Source organism: Sander lucioperca, chromosome 9 (genome assembly GCF_008315115.2).
Source record: "Sander lucioperca isolate FBNREF2018 chromosome 9, SLUC_FBN_1.2, whole genome shotgun sequence".
NCBI lineage: Eukaryota > Metazoa > Chordata > Actinopteri > Perciformes > Percidae > Sander > Sander lucioperca.
The window spans coordinates 26,181,808-26,199,118 of NC_050181.1; the positions used below are offsets into that span (position 1 = coordinate 26,181,808).

The 17,311-nt window shown below is 41.8% G+C and overlaps 1 protein-coding gene across 5 annotated transcripts in view; it reads left to right on the top strand.

The window, feature by feature from the left end:
- Positions 1 to 16,748, top strand: part of efr3a (EFR3 homolog A (S. cerevisiae)) — a 160,964-nt gene extending 144,216 nt beyond the window's left edge. For 3 of the 5 annotated variants that reach the window (XM_036004731.1, XM_036004728.1, XM_036004730.1), the window contains 9 exons: positions 932 to 1,063; positions 2,166 to 2,233; positions 4,446 to 4,573; positions 7,359 to 7,409; positions 11,082 to 11,161; positions 12,466 to 12,514; positions 13,191 to 13,294; positions 13,384 to 13,433; positions 14,858 to 16,748. In XM_036004731.1, coding sequence (XP_035860624.1) covers positions 932 to 1,063; positions 2,166 to 2,233; positions 4,446 to 4,573; positions 7,359 to 7,409; positions 11,082 to 11,161; positions 12,466 to 12,514; positions 13,191 to 13,294; positions 13,384 to 13,433; positions 14,858 to 14,963 — 768 coding nt within the window. In that variant the 3' untranslated portion in view covers positions 14,964 to 16,748. Of the gene's footprint in view, positions 1 to 931; positions 1,064 to 2,165; positions 2,234 to 4,445; positions 4,574 to 7,358; positions 7,410 to 11,075; positions 11,162 to 12,465; positions 12,515 to 13,190; positions 13,295 to 13,383; positions 13,434 to 14,857 lie in introns of all 5 variants that reach the window. The other 2 variants (XM_036004729.1, XM_031292208.2) reach the window with 1 other exon arrangement.
- The last annotated feature ends 563 nt before the right edge of the window (positions 16,749 to 17,311 follow it).

A 17,311-nucleotide genomic window follows, 5' to 3' on the forward strand; every position in this document is an offset into this window, starting at 1 on the left:
ACAGAAACAGGACACACACACTCTCACACACACAGAAACAGGACACACACACACACACTCTCACACACACAGAAACAGGACACACACACACACACACACACACACACACACACTCACACACACACAGAAACAGGACACACACACACACACAGAGACACACACACAGACACAGAGACACACACACAGACACACACACACATACACAGACACAGAGACACACACACACACACACAGACACACATACACACACACACACACACACAGACACACATACACACACACACACACACACACACTCACTCACACACACTCGCACACACACACACACACACACACATATACACACACACAGACAGACACACACACACACACACACACACACACAGAGACACACACACACACTCACACACACTCGCACACACTCTCACACACACACACACACACACACACACACACACACACACACACACACACACACACACACAATCTACCTTCACTGGGAACATCTTTATGGACAGACATGGTGGGCAAAAACATTGTTTTTTAAACCAAAATACACATTTAGGTCTGTTTTACTATAGTTTGTATATTTGTATCTGTATATTTCTGCTAAGTAATCAAAGGATTTGATTAGATATTGTGTCTGTAAATATTGGTTTGTCAATAATAAAAATGTCAGAATTTTCCAATCCACATCTTTAAAGGTCTTGTTCTCAGACTCTGAACCAGAAATCTCCACTTCAGCAGCACTCACACACACACCAAACGTTCCACTTTCATTCCTATCTATCTTCTGAAGCTTTCTACACAGAACTTTGTTCACATATCATTCACAGTCTCGCATACCCCCCCCCCCGACAAACACTGTCTTAGAGCGTACAACAATGCCTCATTGTCAACGTGTTTGCTGATGTGTGACTGGTTCATGCAGGACATGGCTCTGGCTAATGAGGAGAACATGCCGATGTTTATCCGCTGTGGCATCATGGCGTTGGTGGCAGCGTACCTCAACTTCCTGAGCCAGATGATCGCAAACCCTCCCTTCTGTCAGCACGTCAGCAAGGTGAACCACCGACTCGTTCTGACCTCACTGTCGCTCCAAATGTTGACGAAGCTTCATAGTTTTTGAGATCTTGATGAATGTTAGAGACCACGTTGTAAAATGTGTCAAACTTGTGTCAAAAACTCCTATGTTTTTGTGTCTAAGTGACTGATGGGAACAACAATCTTTGACATTGGTCCAGTATTAAGCGAGATCGCTGCAATCGGCAGTGGATTAACAAGCTACAGTGTGAGTTACTAGGACGATTGTCCAGCTTGTATTTACCTTTACAAAAGTGCTCGTTTTGCCGCTGACAGACTCAGATTAGTATTCTAAGTGTCTGACAACATTATGGAAAGGATTTCTAAGGAGCTCGACCTTCTGTTAAAGAGTAAGATCCTTTTTTTAAACCTACAAACATCCACGAAATTGGGCGCCCAGATAGCACAGTTGGTAGAGCGGGTGCCAATATACAGAGGTTTTCTCCTCGACGCAGCGGCCGCGGGTTCGACTCCGACCTGCGCCCTTTGCTGCATGTCATTCCCCCTCTCTCTCTCCCCTTTCATGTCTTCAGCTGTCTGTCAATAAAGGCCTAAAATGCCCAAAAAATAGTCTTAAAAAAAGAACAAAATAAAACATCCGCGAAATTGTGTTTGCTAAAGCCACCAGACTCCATGTAAATAAACAGTAATTTTAGCATCGTAAAATACACTTAAATACAAAATAAAACTATGAAAGACCTCTAGCTCACCCAGTAAGAGCGTGCGCCCCATGTAGGCTGAGGCCTTTGCAGCGGCCCTGGTTCGAGTCCGACCTGCGGCCCTTCGCTGCGTGTCATCCCCCATCTCTCTCCCACCTTTCCTGTCTATCCACTGTCACTATCTAAAAAAGGGAAAAAATGCCCCAAAAATAATCAATTTTCCCCATAGGGTTAAATTGCAGCTCGGTCTGCGGATGCTGCTTACAGCGTTCACGCTTAATACTGGACCAATTTTAAAGATTTAATACTTTAAGTACTAATATGCTGATGTTGCTCCACTGTTTTTGGCTGTTAAACCTAGTTTGTAGTTATTGCCAATCTCCCTATATATTATATTTGTTGTTTCCGTTGTTCTCTCTTCAGGTTATTGAGCTGAGGAGCATGGATGCTCAGCACCTCCTCCCAGAACACATCTTCAGAGACAAGTGTCCGTAAGTGTCCTACTTTGCAGACTGGAGGTTTATGGTGAATCCCAGTTTTCTGTCTAACCCCTTCCCCTTAGTTTTGCACGTTCACGTGAGAGTAAGGGCTATCCCAATTCTCGTTTTGATCAAGGGGTAGGGCTAAGGGGAAGGGGTAGATACCCCTTAAAACCAAGCATTTTCACGAGCTTACTTGAAACCAAGGGGTACCCAGAGTCTCATAAATGTAAGTATTTTCGGCTTAAATAATTGATTTAAAAATTACGACTTGTTTTGTGCTCTACACAGTCCTGTACATATATATTTGCAACCATGTTCTTAATTGAAACATTTTTAAAAATCGCTAGTTTGCTACGCTAACGTTACATTGCTGATTTGCACAACAGTCCCGCATTTCTCTGACCTAGCCCCTAGCCTTGAGTGGACTCCATGGCAGCCAGCTAGCGACGATGTATGATGACGTAACCATAACCAAGTGGTGTCTACTTTCATTGGGGAATGTTTTCACCCCTAGCCCTTACCACTCGGTTTCAAGGGACAAGGGCTAGGGGTAAGACGAAAGGGTAGGGGAAGGGGTAAGACAGAGAAATGGGATTCAGCCTTAGTTTCATGAACATATCCAGAACCAGTTTTACGTCAGTTGTAGAAAATAAGAGACTTGTCTGGCTATAAAACTCTATACTATACTATAAAAAGAAACGTTTCAGTATAACGAGTACAGAATGTTGACATTGAGTCTAATGTCTGATTATATTATTGGTCTTGTTTTCTAATCTTTCATTGATTAAGTCCCTAATTTGAATTAAGTGTTGCTGATTTTAAATTGTATTTCATCTGGGCAATGTTTTTCGGTTTGGACAACAATGTTATAATGTTCTGTAGAAAAACATGCTTCTATTTCATCCTTACTGACCACCAGAGGCAGTGCTAATCCATTCATAGAACCGTAGTTACATTCGTAACTTTCGTTTTATTTGTAAGATATCAAAAAAAGTATAATTTTCGTGTCAGGCCTGAGACTCAGGTAAAGTATCAGCATTATTTAAAAAAAAAAAATACACAGACTTACTTTACCTGCTCTAGTATGTTTAAGGGTTTTAAACTTATTTGTTTGTACAGTAGATCACCATCTATTTCTAAATTCTAAAGTATTTGGTTTTGTTCATTCTGTTTGTGTGTTATTCCTTAGCATCCAAGAGGAAGCTATAAAAATGGTGGACACAGCAATAAAAAAATGCATATATATAGCAAGGTTAAACGGCAAGCGGACAAAGCTTGTTCCAAAATGAGAGAGGATCTGGGGTTGGCGTTCATTCGCCAGGGAGGAGGGGCCAACTTTACATGTTAACAAACCGCAACCAACAAAAACTTCTTATTCTGCCTTTAAACTTTCTTAATACATTTCTCTGGTATAAAGGAGAGATCCTCTTGTAAATGTGTGGCAAGCCGGAGGTGACATTTTTGGAGATTAAGCTCTCAAATTAAGAATGAAAACCCAAAAGTTTAAAGCCAAAGGCGGGATAAAAAAAACATCCATCCACATCTTTTGTTTGTGTTCTAACCATTTTTAAAATCATCCTGTTTAACATTCACTCACTTACAAAACATTGCCACTTGGCAGTTTCTTCGTGCAACCACTGTCTAAAAGTTGTGGCCACTGAGCAGCTGCAGTCAGAGCGCTGTTGTTGTTGTTGAGGAAGAGGATAGCATGGTTGGTTATCAGACATCAACACAAGTCTCCCTCTATCCGTAATCCCATTCAGTCTGGATCATCTCCTGCACTGGTTTGGATCACTTTCTAGCTTCTCTTCTGTGTTGTTGCTGTTTGCTAGGTAAGGGACAGACATCAAATTCATTTGTATGAATTCTTTTTTGTATCTCCTGTGTTCAAATGTTCTGGAAACACAAACTTAACCAAAGAGAAGTCATTCTCAGCGTTACCTAATGCTCCAAAGTCACCAGGCATCTGCTGGTAAAATGTAATTATGAGATCTTAAGGCTTTAGTGTGTAACTTTTTGATATTAATGAACGTCCATTACATTCAAGCCGTTGCCTCAGAGATCCCTCCTCCATCCTAGCTCCTCAGGGCAGGAATAAGAGCTTTGAGACGGCCTTCACGAAGGAGGGCCAGAACGACTTCCAGTTCGAGCGAGAAGATATCAAATAAGAGAGTTGGGATCCACCAATGGTCTTCATCCCTCTCCTTCTTTTTTCTCTCAGAATCCCTGAATCTCTGGACAAGGAGGACCGGCTGCTGTACTTCCAGACAGCCGACATGGCCGAGTGTCTGGCAGGACCGGGATACAACGCAGAGAGACTCTCCGTTCCCTACGTCCCCCAGGTCACAGGTACATGGAGCTCTTTTACGGAGCTTTCGGATGTTTTTAAATTATGTTCATCCTTTATTACAGTAGAAACAGGCGGTAAAGGTTTGTCATGGTGTCGCTCTTACATGGTATACATTTTAACCGCAAGTCTACTGGGAAGCCTGGAGCTCTGAGTTTTAAAACATATTTAAGAAAATCTCAAAACTAATATGAACCCTGTTTAAATGTATTTTTTTGAGTATCAACATCATGGGCCCTATCTTGCAGCGCGGCGCAAAGCCCAACACAAGTGTCTTTGCTATTTTAAGACCGTCCAGCACCCACGTTGTTTAAAAAACAAATGCACCTGCGCCCATATGTGCGCCCATAGGTGTGCTGGTCTTACAGGGAGGTGTGTTCAGGTGCATTCTGGGCATATTGCTATCTTGAGGCAGCGGGAAGTGATTGTGCCATTGACCAACAAAAACCTGGTCTAAAGTCAATAACGCAGCATTTCATTGTTATTTTAACAGAGCATTAGTAAAATGCTCCTAGGCTCACACACACAGCGCCTGCACACTATGCTTGTTACACACACAGGGATGCACAGCAGCACACATGCAGAAGATTAAAAATCAAAATATTACGGTGCAAATCCGCCATCATAATAGCAGTGGTCCAAGGTCCAAACGCGCCTGGCTCTTAAAGGGAATGGGAGATGATCTCTGATTGGTTTATTGCATGTTATGCCCAGAACACCCCTATGAATTAATGAAGACATTAAGGACAACCCTTTTGAACCATGCACCCGATGCACGGACCCTTTTTTCCACCATCAAACTAGCAAAAGTGGATTTGGACACGGCCTATTAAACCAGTTATTAAACAAAGTCAGATCATAGGATTTAACAAGTAGATTGTTGTCTTTTGGTACGCTGTGTTGCATTTTTATTTCCCTTCGGTTTAAACTCGCAGTGCCCCGCAGAACTGTTGGCACTCTTGGTTAAAGATCGTGCTGAAAAGGCTTTGAAGGATTAACAGCTTAAGGAGTTGTTCAGTGAACAGAAAATCAACTTTAAAGAACCCATTGTGAGATCGGCTTCATTACACAGAAGGTTGTCACAGTCGGCGTCATCCTCCCTGGCAATTAAAAGGGAGATTTCACATCAGGACAACAGTTGATTATGCAGTAACGATTAATCCTCAAGACTCATTTTCTTTCATTTTTTAAATCCAGCTTTGTGAGTAGGCTAAATTTGAAACCTTACAAACCCAAAGCAAGGAAGATATAACATTATTTTACCCAGTTTGATGAACTTAACTTTGATTTTTACCAAATAAATCAGGTATCAGGTTGAAACACGTGTAGGGTTGGGTATCATTTAGGTTTTTTCCGATACTGGTGCCTGAACCGATACTTAAAAAAAGGCAGTCTGCGACATTAAAGAACAGCTTGTTCATTGCTACGGTCATGTGGTCAACATGTAATGATTTATTACAAATGTAATAACAGTACCTTGGTTATAACAATAACTTACTTCACCAGTAAATTGCTGTTAAAACGACAGAAACAACCACCAGATGGGGAAAAAGGTATTTTCCAATAACTTTGAATGCACCACGAGGCTTAAAGGAACAATTCTATTAAATTTTATTTATAGTATCATATCATAACAAGAGTTATCTCGAGACACTTTACAGATAGAGTAGGTCTAGACCACACTCTATAATATACAAGGACCCAACAATTCTAGTAATTCCCCCAAGAGCAAGCATTTAGTGCGACAGTGGCGAGGAAGAACTCCCTTTTAGGAAGAAACCTCGGACAGACACACGCCGACTTATTGGGACTTTAGCTTATTCACCGTATATCAGAAGGCGAAGCACTGCTACTTCTGCTACTTGGGCGGAGTGATTTGCTCGCAGCACCTGAGAAGCCCCGTGGTGAGGAGCAGAGAGTAACAACGGTGCTTTTCAGGTGTTGCGCTAATCACTCCGCCCAAGTAGCAGTGCTTCGCCTTCTGAGAATATAGTTCCCAGTATGTATACGGTTAGAAGATGGCTGTGTCTCATGTGACCTTGTTATTTGTACACGCTGTGACTCTACAAATCACAACATGTAAATAGGAAAATGTTGGCGTTATTTTGTCACTTATTGGGAGCAGTAGGCTAGATGGAGCCGGTTACCTCCAGGATCTATGCTAAGCTAGGCTAGATGGAGCCGGTTACCTCCAGGATCTGTGCTAAGCTAGGCTAGATGGAGCCGGTTACCTCCAGGATCTGTGCTAAGCTAGTCTAGCAGTGGGGGCGTCAGACAGAGTTACAGCACACACGGAGATGAGAAGGGTATGTATGGACTTATCTAACTCTGGGGGATACGGTGAATAAGACAAAGTCCCAATAAGTCGGCGTGTTCATTTAAGGCTACCAGTTTAAATTAAACGCACCGTCTGTGTTGTTTTTCCGACAACGGCAGCTGCAGACTGTTATGTCCCGCTATTGGAATCCTCTACAGTCAAATACAGTCACACTTTACACCGTTTAGCTGTCAGTATTTTAACCCTGTTTGATCCAGCTGCTAGCTAACGGTAGGCTAACGTTTCAGGGCATCAGAGAGCAGTGCAGGCATTCAAGTGGCACTGAAATGAGGCACCGAAACCTGCGTTACTATTCGGTCCGGTATATACCAGTTGTTTTGGTGCCAGTGCCATATTAGCACCAGGTATTGGTACCCAGCTCTAGAAATGTGTTTATTTGGCTCAGCTGTAGTCTAACAAACCTTGTGCTTCTGTTTTCTCCCCTCTGACACGCTTCCATCTAACCTCAGTGCTCTACACAGTAGGAAAAATCCTCCACAGGTGCAAACAGCGGTCCAGAGGTAACTGTTTAGAGTAGAGCTGTAGACGAGTCCACTGTGGAGTTGTGTACTGTTTGAGATTCAAGATACTTAGCTGTAAGATGCCTTATAAGTATGAGAGGTGTTGAATGCAATATTTCAATGACAGATCCACAGGTGATAAAATGTGTCCTGTGTGACAGTGGATGTAAACCCACTGAGCTAAAACGGGAGTAGAACCAACAACCCACCAGCTTAGATGCCTTCCCATTGAGATACTCAGGACCCAACCACATACAACCACTATCCCACACCCTTAGATGGCTGACCAACTTGAGAGAAATCCTTTCTTGTTGTTTACAGTGATACAGTAGTTGTTGTGTGTAGCTGTAGCATCATACTGTACACAGAAATAAAATGGTTTGATCATTTCTACAACTATTTGCTTGCATTGCATCTGGAAATGTTATGGTGAGTACATGTGTTACATGTAAACTAGGAATATTGGAGTAGTTTGTGTTTGTTGCCGTGCTTAGTGCAGTTGGTGTAGACATCCAAAACCGAACATATGATTTCTGTCTTTTGGTGCTGGGCAGGTCGTGCACACTCGGCTTGTCTGAGCTTGTTTGGTAGAAATGGTTTCTACAGTTTTATCGGGTGGTTCATCAGAGCCTGAAGGACTTAAACATATATTCTTTATATGTTGTCACACTCTCTAGCTTGCTCAACCGTACGTACCGTGCTCGCGGGCGCACGTTGACGCTCCGTCTATCTGCCATTTTGACCAGTTAACAGTTTGTAACATAGAAATAAAATGTATAATGGATCATTTTATTTCTAGAGTTTGTAGCTGACTTTACCAGCGGACTTCTCTATTGGCTGTTGAAACAGGAGACGTCTCTTACGTTCTGAAACCAGCTTCTGAGACGGAGACTCAACCAGCTGAGTCGCAGCGACACCATCAGCTGGTTTGAGTCGAGCTGAGACGGGCCGCTTCAGCAAACAAGCAAACCCTGATTCATCTTTTCATAACATCTAGTGAACGATGGAGTTTTCCTCCGTAGGTCGAAGCTAAAGCATGAAGCAAGCTAACGTTTGATGGCCAATGCTGAGCTAAACATGTTTGCTGACCTATCAGTGTGTTTTCAGGTGCCTTTCAGATTAAATTAGATGTAATTAAGCCAGGATCCTTTATCTTGATACCACATATTTAGCATTCAGCGAGTTTTCCATAAAGAGATGGGAGGGGAAGCATAAAGTGTGCGTAATTATGTATCCCGCGGTATGTACTAAAACCTCCCTTGACAGCGTGCCTCTATTTTGCGGTGAAAAGGAAAAGGAAAAGGAAGCGGGTTTCCTTGCATATGCCTCCTGGTGAAATGGCAGCAGTAATACGAGCAAGACGAAGACATAGGTCAAGGAGACGAGCTGAAAGGATTTTTGCCACAAGGATCACACTTTTTCAGTTGAGTGAACACAAGATCATTAAGCATTACAGATTAAGCAGCCATGCAATATTACAGTTACTGGAAGAAATCAAAGACGACATTGAATCTCCAACTCAGCGTTCACATTCCATTCCAGCAGTTGTTAAACTCCTCGCTGCATTACAAATATCAGCATCAGGATCATTTCAAACAGTCCTAGCATCAGCAGTGGGAATATCGCAGTCTGCACTCAGCCGTATCATAGCACCAGTACTTAACGCTTTGCTACAGCGCAATTTACGGTATAGTGGGCGGAGAAAGGCGCTGAATACCCGGTGAACTGCAGGTTCGGTAAATACGACGTAAGCGGAAGTATCACAGCGTGCGCTTTCTGCATGTTGGCCATGGCGCTGATAACACTACATTTGCAAATGTACGTACATGAGGGCCCGAGTCTTAAACTCAAGTCCCCATCTCTGCTCCCGATGCTGTGCCACGAACGTTTAGCTTCTGTGGCAGCCGCGGCCCCCAGTATATGAATGTGTGTGTAAATGGGATGAATGGTGCCTGTAGTGGTCGATTAGAGGAGAAAAGCTCTATATAAGGCAGTCCATTTACTCAAACCATCTTGACAGTGCTGACATTTGGGACTAAGGAAGCGACCCTATTAGCTGCATTCCCCCATCCTCTTTTACATAACCTTGGTATGTCGGGGTATACACTGTTTCACAAAAGAGACACATCATGATTTATAAGACGATCACACCTGACCTCGGGTTTCTCCAACAACCGTAGCAACTGGCGTTCCAACAGCCAGGAGCACTAACGAACAAAGCAGTATTGATTATCTTGACAACGGCCCCACAGAGGTTAATTAGCCAGGTTTCCCTACCGTTCAGTCAGAACTGAAGAAGTCTCTCCGATGAGAGACAATATGTCTTTGAAGCAGCTTTTACCAAGTCCAGCTGCCCTTTAATTTAACCCTTCCTTGGATAATGATGGATGGAGGGATGGAGGGATGGAGGGATGGACGGACGGACGGACGGACAGCTGGATGGATGGATGGAGGGATGGATGGACGGACGGATGGATGGACAGATGGATGGACAGCTGGATGGACAGTTGGATGGACGGATAACAATGACCTGGATGACTGAGAAACTTCACAGATGTCAGTTATTTAGAACGTAATTCCCCACGAATTTATGGCTAGTGAAGATGCTGAGTGGCTAGTAACTTTGGAAAACCATTAACTACAGTTCCTATTTCGTCTGGCTTTTTGAGTACTGACATATATAACTATTGAAAACTGAAAAATGACACTAAAAATGACAGCCAGTCTTAGTGTTTGATGTGATATTTCTTTCTGTGTCATAAGACTTCTTGTTTTCAGCGGGAGTATCTGAGTCCATATTGTTATCGTTTATGTGATTTAAGCCCTGAGCACACTGCTGCTTGGCAACTGATAACAAAATTGTTGTGATTATCTTTTTTGGGGGGTTTGCAGCTTATTTTTTTAGAATCATGCTTTGGAACAAAACAAAGTGGATGAAATGATTCCTTTTTTTTTTTTAATACCACTGTGAACGTTGTGTTTTGACGTGGAAGACACGAACCGCTCTTGAAAGCACCATGAAACTCCCAATATAGCTGGCAGCGCTGAAAACGTTTGAAAAACACAGATTCAGTGTTTTCATGGTTTATGGAAGACTTACAGTAGTTGCGCATATTTGGCAGAGGGTTTAAGGGGTCTTTCCTCATCAAAAATTATGTTTTTCGATAAAACAAAATATGCAATTTGACATTATTTTGGACCGTGATTATCAACATATCTGTGTCTTAAACGTTGGAAAAGCTAGAGCAGATAATAGATAACACTCAAAAGACTTAAAGACAAAACTTGCTAAAGAAGTCCGACTACAATCATAAGATCTGAGAAAAATCTTTTAGTTAGTTTAATGCTTTTTTCACTGTTTTTGGTGCCTTTTTTGCCACATTTTACATTCATTCAGCTTAGAACCTGCCAAACACGGCTCGGGAGCTGCACCTAAGACATATAATGGCAGTGAAAACCCTGCAGATCATATTTAAATTCAGTGTCCCTACTTGGAACATTAGACAACACACTTAAGAGTAGGTGGGATGGTAAAACTAGCAATTACATTTAGCTTTAAATTAGTTTCTTAAGTTGCCCGTTGTGTGCACTAGTTGTTAACCTAGTATATATATCATGATTTTAAGGTGATATTAATCTGTGGTGGATTTGTCTCTCGTTCTGCAGATGAAGATCGTCTGACCAGGAGGAAGAGTTTCGTAGACACAATCTCCCTTCAAGTGGACATCGTGTCCAACTGCCTTCCAGATAAGGTCGGTCTAATTTGAGAACACACCCCTGGGGTTGCAGCGACATAATTTGGTTTCACGGTATACCATGGTATGAAATTTGACGGTTATGATACCATTAGTCTATATCCAATACGTTCCACTTCCAGGATTGCTCCGGAGCTGCTGGAAATTCCACCAGACATCTTACGTGTCATGTCACTCTTATGTAGATGGCGTCAAGTAAAGTGTAACCTTTTTGAAATTACCTTTCAAATATCTTTGAGTGAAACAAAGGAACACATGCTACACATGCTAAATTCATGACAATGTTGATTGTCTGACAATACAATATACATTTCCAGAGGCCTTCCTCAAATCACAAGTCATGTTAATATATTTCACAATACGCTTTGATATGATAAGAAACTGCCCCCTGGTGTTGTCTAACCATGTGTCAGGAAACTTGATCCTTTGAGACTTTTGTCTCTCAGTTGACTGTTAATACAGATCAATCCTTACACTTCATCAAACTCAGTATATGAAATAATCTTAAATCTACAGTCTAAATACGATACAACTTTTATTGTCAGCCAGGGCTGAAATTCTTTTTGCATCCCTGGGTAGCTCAAAGAGGACATAGACATACATCCAGACCTACATAAGATGAATAACACCAAAGGACATACATGAAACATTACCACAAATGACATAAACACCCACAAAAGGAAAGAAAGCATACATATATAACAACAGAAAATGACATGAACATACACACAGACAAGGTCTTGGAGACTTGTAACCCTGAATAGATATTGCACTGGATTTAATATAGCTGGTTTAACAATAGGATAGATTGATGTATGGAAGAGTTTTTAAGTCTGTTGCAATTGAAAGAATGAACTCTAAAGCGTCTGTTTGAAGGCAGAAGATGATATTCTCTGTGCAAAACATGTGAGGAGTCATGTGAGATATTCCTGGCCAGTCTGAGCAGACTATTATTGTGAGCTTCCTGAAAGGAGTGTGCTACAAGTAGTCCTATAATCTTGGAACACATTTTAATTTGAACAAATAGCTTTGATCAAATGTTCATTTCCAACAACAAGGTTCAACAGTAACGGCTGCCTGATGGCCCGGGGCAAGTAAATCTAACAACCCACTCGCCCGTCCGGGCATCATCGTAACATAACTTACGTTCTTTCTTTTTCTTGACGTTTACTGTACAGACCTCCGTCGCTGATTATGCTGTCCATGCTAACATGCTTTGTCGATGACATCCTCATGTGTCCACAGCTCGTCACAGTTCTCCGTGTGCTGATATTACGTTTTGTCTTTTAATTTCTCTGCAGTCCCAGCTAGCGGAGGAGATCACGTTCGAGACCCTGAAGAAAGCCATCGGTGAGAGCCAAAAGAGAAGTTTGTCTTTCAGCCTCCCATCACGTCTCTGTGGACTCGCTGAAGTGTCTTCCTGAATGCAAATGAAATATTGGCTTTTTGTCAAGAGCTCCATCATCCTTTAGGCCCCGAGCTTCTCTGACAAGCAGCCAACCTGTCGACATTAATGTCCCGTCGATTATAAAGGGACACGACACCGCTGAAGAAGTCTGATATCAATTTCAAAGTTTATGTACAGCTCACACCTTTTTTGATAACAGTTCCAAATATATTTTTACTGTTCTGGTGAAGAGAAAACAATTTAATTTGCCGTAAATATATATGACAGCAGTTCTTAAATATTCTGCTATCTCTCAAAAGTCTTTCTGTGCTGCTCATGCTAAATATAAGCTCATTATTTCTTATGCATGTTTGTTTTCATCATTATGTACATTTGAACACACATATATACACATATATATCTATGTGTGTGTGTGTGTGTGTGTGTGTGTGTGTGTGAGCGCGCGTGCATGAGCGCGTGTGTGTGCGCGTGTGTGTTTGTGTTTGCGTGTACGTGCGTGCGTGCGTATGAGAGAAAATATGAGCGACAATAAGGATAAGCATACTCCGTCTCCTTTAAAATAATGGGGATTGAAGCTAAGTAACTTTTTTCTTGACCCGTTAATTGTCCTGTTTTCAGATACCACGGGTCTGGAGGAGCAGGAGAGGGAGAAGAGGCGTCAGGTGATGGAGAAGTTCCAGAAAGCTCCGTTTGAGGAGATTGCTGCCCACTGCGAGTCCAAGGTAGAAAACAACCACTCAAAGAGAGAAAAACGGTGACGTTTCCAGTCAGTAAACTCATTAAGCTCACTGCGAACGCTGTGTTTCTGCAGGCGAACATGTTGCACGACCGGCTGGCAAAAATCTTTGAACTTACAATAAGGTAAGTCATCTTTTTTTTTTTTTTTTCATAACCTTTTTGAATAACTTTTTAACTTTCAAAAAAAGTTTAATAATCTTGATTTTAGGATTGAAAAAAACTCATTTTTTCCAGGCTCGGAAAAGTAATTTAAAGTGGGGTTTTTTTAGATTATTTTTGGGGCTTTTCCGCCTTTAATTCGACAGGACAGCTGGGTGAGAAAGGGGAGAGAGAGGGGAAGGACATGCAGGAAATCGTCATAGATCGGATTCGAACCCTGGACCTCTGCGTCGAGGCATAAACCTCTCAGTATATGTGCGCCTGCTCCACCCACTGACCCAACCCGGCCACACCATTTAAAGTGTTTAACGTAACTCATTGTTACAGTAATCTTCTGTGGATAACCTTCCACATTTATTTTCGGTAGCTGTTGACATAACATATCTTTGATTTGTGTATTAGAGTGAGGATTGGGACGCATTTTTCTGTCCAAGCCCAGCCCGCATCCGACCCGAGCAGATATTTATGTCTGAGCCCGACACAGTTAAAATCTCATTTTTTTCTCATACTAATGACACATGTATGTTTGTTTGTGTGGAAAGCCCGCTTTTAAGCAACTGTAGGAAGTGTTGACGCAAATGTCAACAGATGAGCGCATCAGTGCACACGGGGCAACAAGCGCACGTTAATAAGCTGTTTAATTTAAAATGTTCAATGCCTTATCGCGCTGATGTGACCTAGCCCGACCTGAACCCGAACATCATTTCTAAATATCTGTCCGAACCCGGCCCGGCCCGTCGGGTCCCGTCGGGCTCGGGTCGTGTATCCATCCTCTATTGTGTATCTGATGCGTGACGTTTTGAGTACTATCACATATGTTTTTTTCATTTTCGATCCGTCTCTCTCTGCATGTATGCCAGCTAGCTGAAATGATGTGGGAATAGAGTTTGATTTAGATATTTTTTTAATAATGCAGGGTTAGTGTACATTTAATATAAATGTCCCTCTAATGACCAATGCAATGTGAATCCGTCATTGGAGAAGCCGTGGAAAAGTTTTGAAGTTTTTTCCATGAAAATGTGAGGGAACCCTGGCTATACATTGGGATATATGCTAACATAGCATGCTAATAGGTGAACAATAGAATGTTACACTAAAATACTTAATGTCAGCATGTAACCCTGCATACCTCCATGGAAACATGCTTATATGCTAAACACATGTCAAAGCCAAGTCTGACAGTTTAAAGCTGATGCTTATATGTACTAAAATAAAAAAAGGATCAACTTTTATTATTTAGGCAACAAATTGAATTTGTAAAGATCTCTCAATAGACAGGTCTTCATCTGAGTCACCTTCTAGGACTAGTTTCTTCATCTAATTGGCGAAATGGATATCCCAATGTAACATCTTGTCCCTCTCTAATCACCACCTTCACCCCCCCCCAGGCCTCCACCCAGCCCGTCCGGAGTGGTTTCCATCTCATCGGGACACACTCAGCACCAGTCGGTCCCCGTCTACGAGATGAAGTTTCCAGACCTCTGTGTCTACTGATAACTCTGCAGCAATAACATCACACACACACACACACACACACACACACACACACACACATGCACCTTCATAAAAGAAATGATGAGAGAAATAACTACACAATCACAAGTTTCCTCTACTCAGACCAGCACAAGGGCGTCACGCAAAATGCAGCAAAACAGCCATTTTCAATTTGATATCAAGCCGGGTTTGCCTATACAAAAAAACTAAACTTCCTTAATCTCGTCTCTTCTATCTCTAAATCCAACTCTGAACACAGTTTGTCATTTCGTTTGCGAGCCTAAAACGTCAAAACGATACTTCTGAATTCTTTAAAAAATCTCGTTCTGCTCTTTTTTTAAATACTTGGATCCCTTATTACACCTAAAGCAGACCGGCGTTAAACCCTCCAGCTCTACATAAACTGATTTGCTGCATTTTGCTGCCTGACTCTCATCCCTGAAACTAAACGGAAACCTTTTGAGTCAAGAACAAAAGAAAAGAACAGCTTCCGCTCTTGAGATTTGTATAGATGCTGAATCGGATGTTGCTTCACACCTTGTACAGTACGTACACCGTAGTCTACGATTACACTCTCGCACCAACGGCTGAAACCAGTTTCAATCTTAAAATTTGAGTCTGGTTTTAGGTGTGATGCTCTTTTATTCAGAGCCAGCTTCTGCCTCTTCAGTATGTGTTCTCATGTTGATAGGTAGGTGTCACAAATAGGTGAAAACGTACAATGTATTCGCTGTCGTAGGAAAATTAACTTCACTGGTGGTAGAAGGTAGATTAGTGTTAGGCTCACCACTGTTCAGGCTACTCAGTCTTTGCCATTTAAAGGTATACAAGCATCAGAACTACCAGCTGGGTTTCATGTGGGGAGATAAAAGAAAGCAATACTGCTTGGCAGAGACTCTCCAAAGAGACAAGCTAAAGGGGGTTTAGTTTTCAACGCTGCTCGGTAATAATGGCTCGCTCACGGTTGGCGATTTTGGGTTTGCTTCGGATGTGGTGCGTTCCAGAGCTCCTGAAAGTGTCAGCTATTCAGACTGAGATGTTGGAGAGCTTCAGCGTAACTGTGCGAAACCTTCGCGAATCAGAAATCGGACCAAAGTAGCTTTTTTAAATTCCTTTTTTCATCATCGAGTAACGTTATCTCTGTCAAAAACACCAGTTTGGTAAATGGTTCAACTTGAGTTTAAATATCTTATACTTACAGTTCACATGTAAGGCTATGCTCACACTTGGCGTCTTTTTTGAAGCTGCCAGTGTCTGTTTTACATTATAATCCTGTATGGAGTAAACCGTGATTTCAATAAAGTTCTGAGCACTTTTTTAAACGACTTTTTTTCTGCAGCTCAGAGCGTCTTTTTAAAGTTGAAAAAAGTTCAACTTTTCTGAAAAAAACGCCCTGCATCGAGCACTTTTTTGACAACCGACCAGTGACAAGCGGAGTAGCAAGACCTGTCGTTTCCATAACAACACGAAAAAATTGAGTCAGAGCACAGCAAGTTATACAATACGACTGGGTGCTCCCTGTACAGGGAACTCATTTTGTTTTAGCTAACGTTAGCACCTCTCTCTCTCTCTGTTCTTTCTCTAGCTCGCTCCACCACTTTGTTTTATCTAACGTTAGCATTAGCACCGCTCCACATAGCGCTCTGAGATAATGTAGCAGTAGCTGTTGTTATAACAACAAAACACGCTCATTTTGGTCCTCTTTTGGAACCAAACTGCTGCCAGCTTTTCTTTCTTTCTTTTTTTTTTTACTACAAAAGCGCCCTGGTCAATTTTTTTTCTTGTCAAAAAAGACACCAAGTGTGAACATAGCCTTAGGAAGTACGATTTGACAAAGAAAATCTCAGTCACTTTATTTATTGGCTTGTTCAAGATTTTCCATTCCTCGCTCTCTTCTATGTTGGTTTTCAGTCTCAGAAACCCAAACCTGATATTGTCTCAGTGTAATGTGCAGGATCACAAAAGGAAAACTGTAGATAATCATCACCAGCCTGAGTGTAAACATAACCCTAGTTATATCAGCCAATGTGTTCATCTTGTTTTTAAACCGATTTGGAATAAAACCTTTAAAGACCTTTTAGGTAGAGGACTGGGATAAGATGACTAATCGTGCAAACGTCTTTAGTCGTGAACATACACAATGAGCTCTTAAGGGATGTAAATATATTACATTCATATATCTGGACTTTTTCTGTGCCTGTACTTTTAGCTCAACACATTTCAGCACTTATTTACTTGCGTTTAACTGTTAGTTGTCCATTTTGTTTCAATTCAGCCTGACGTGTTCATGTTAGCCGATGTCTTGTTAGGGGGAAGCTAGTGATGTTTCTGTCCCACTGACATAAGTT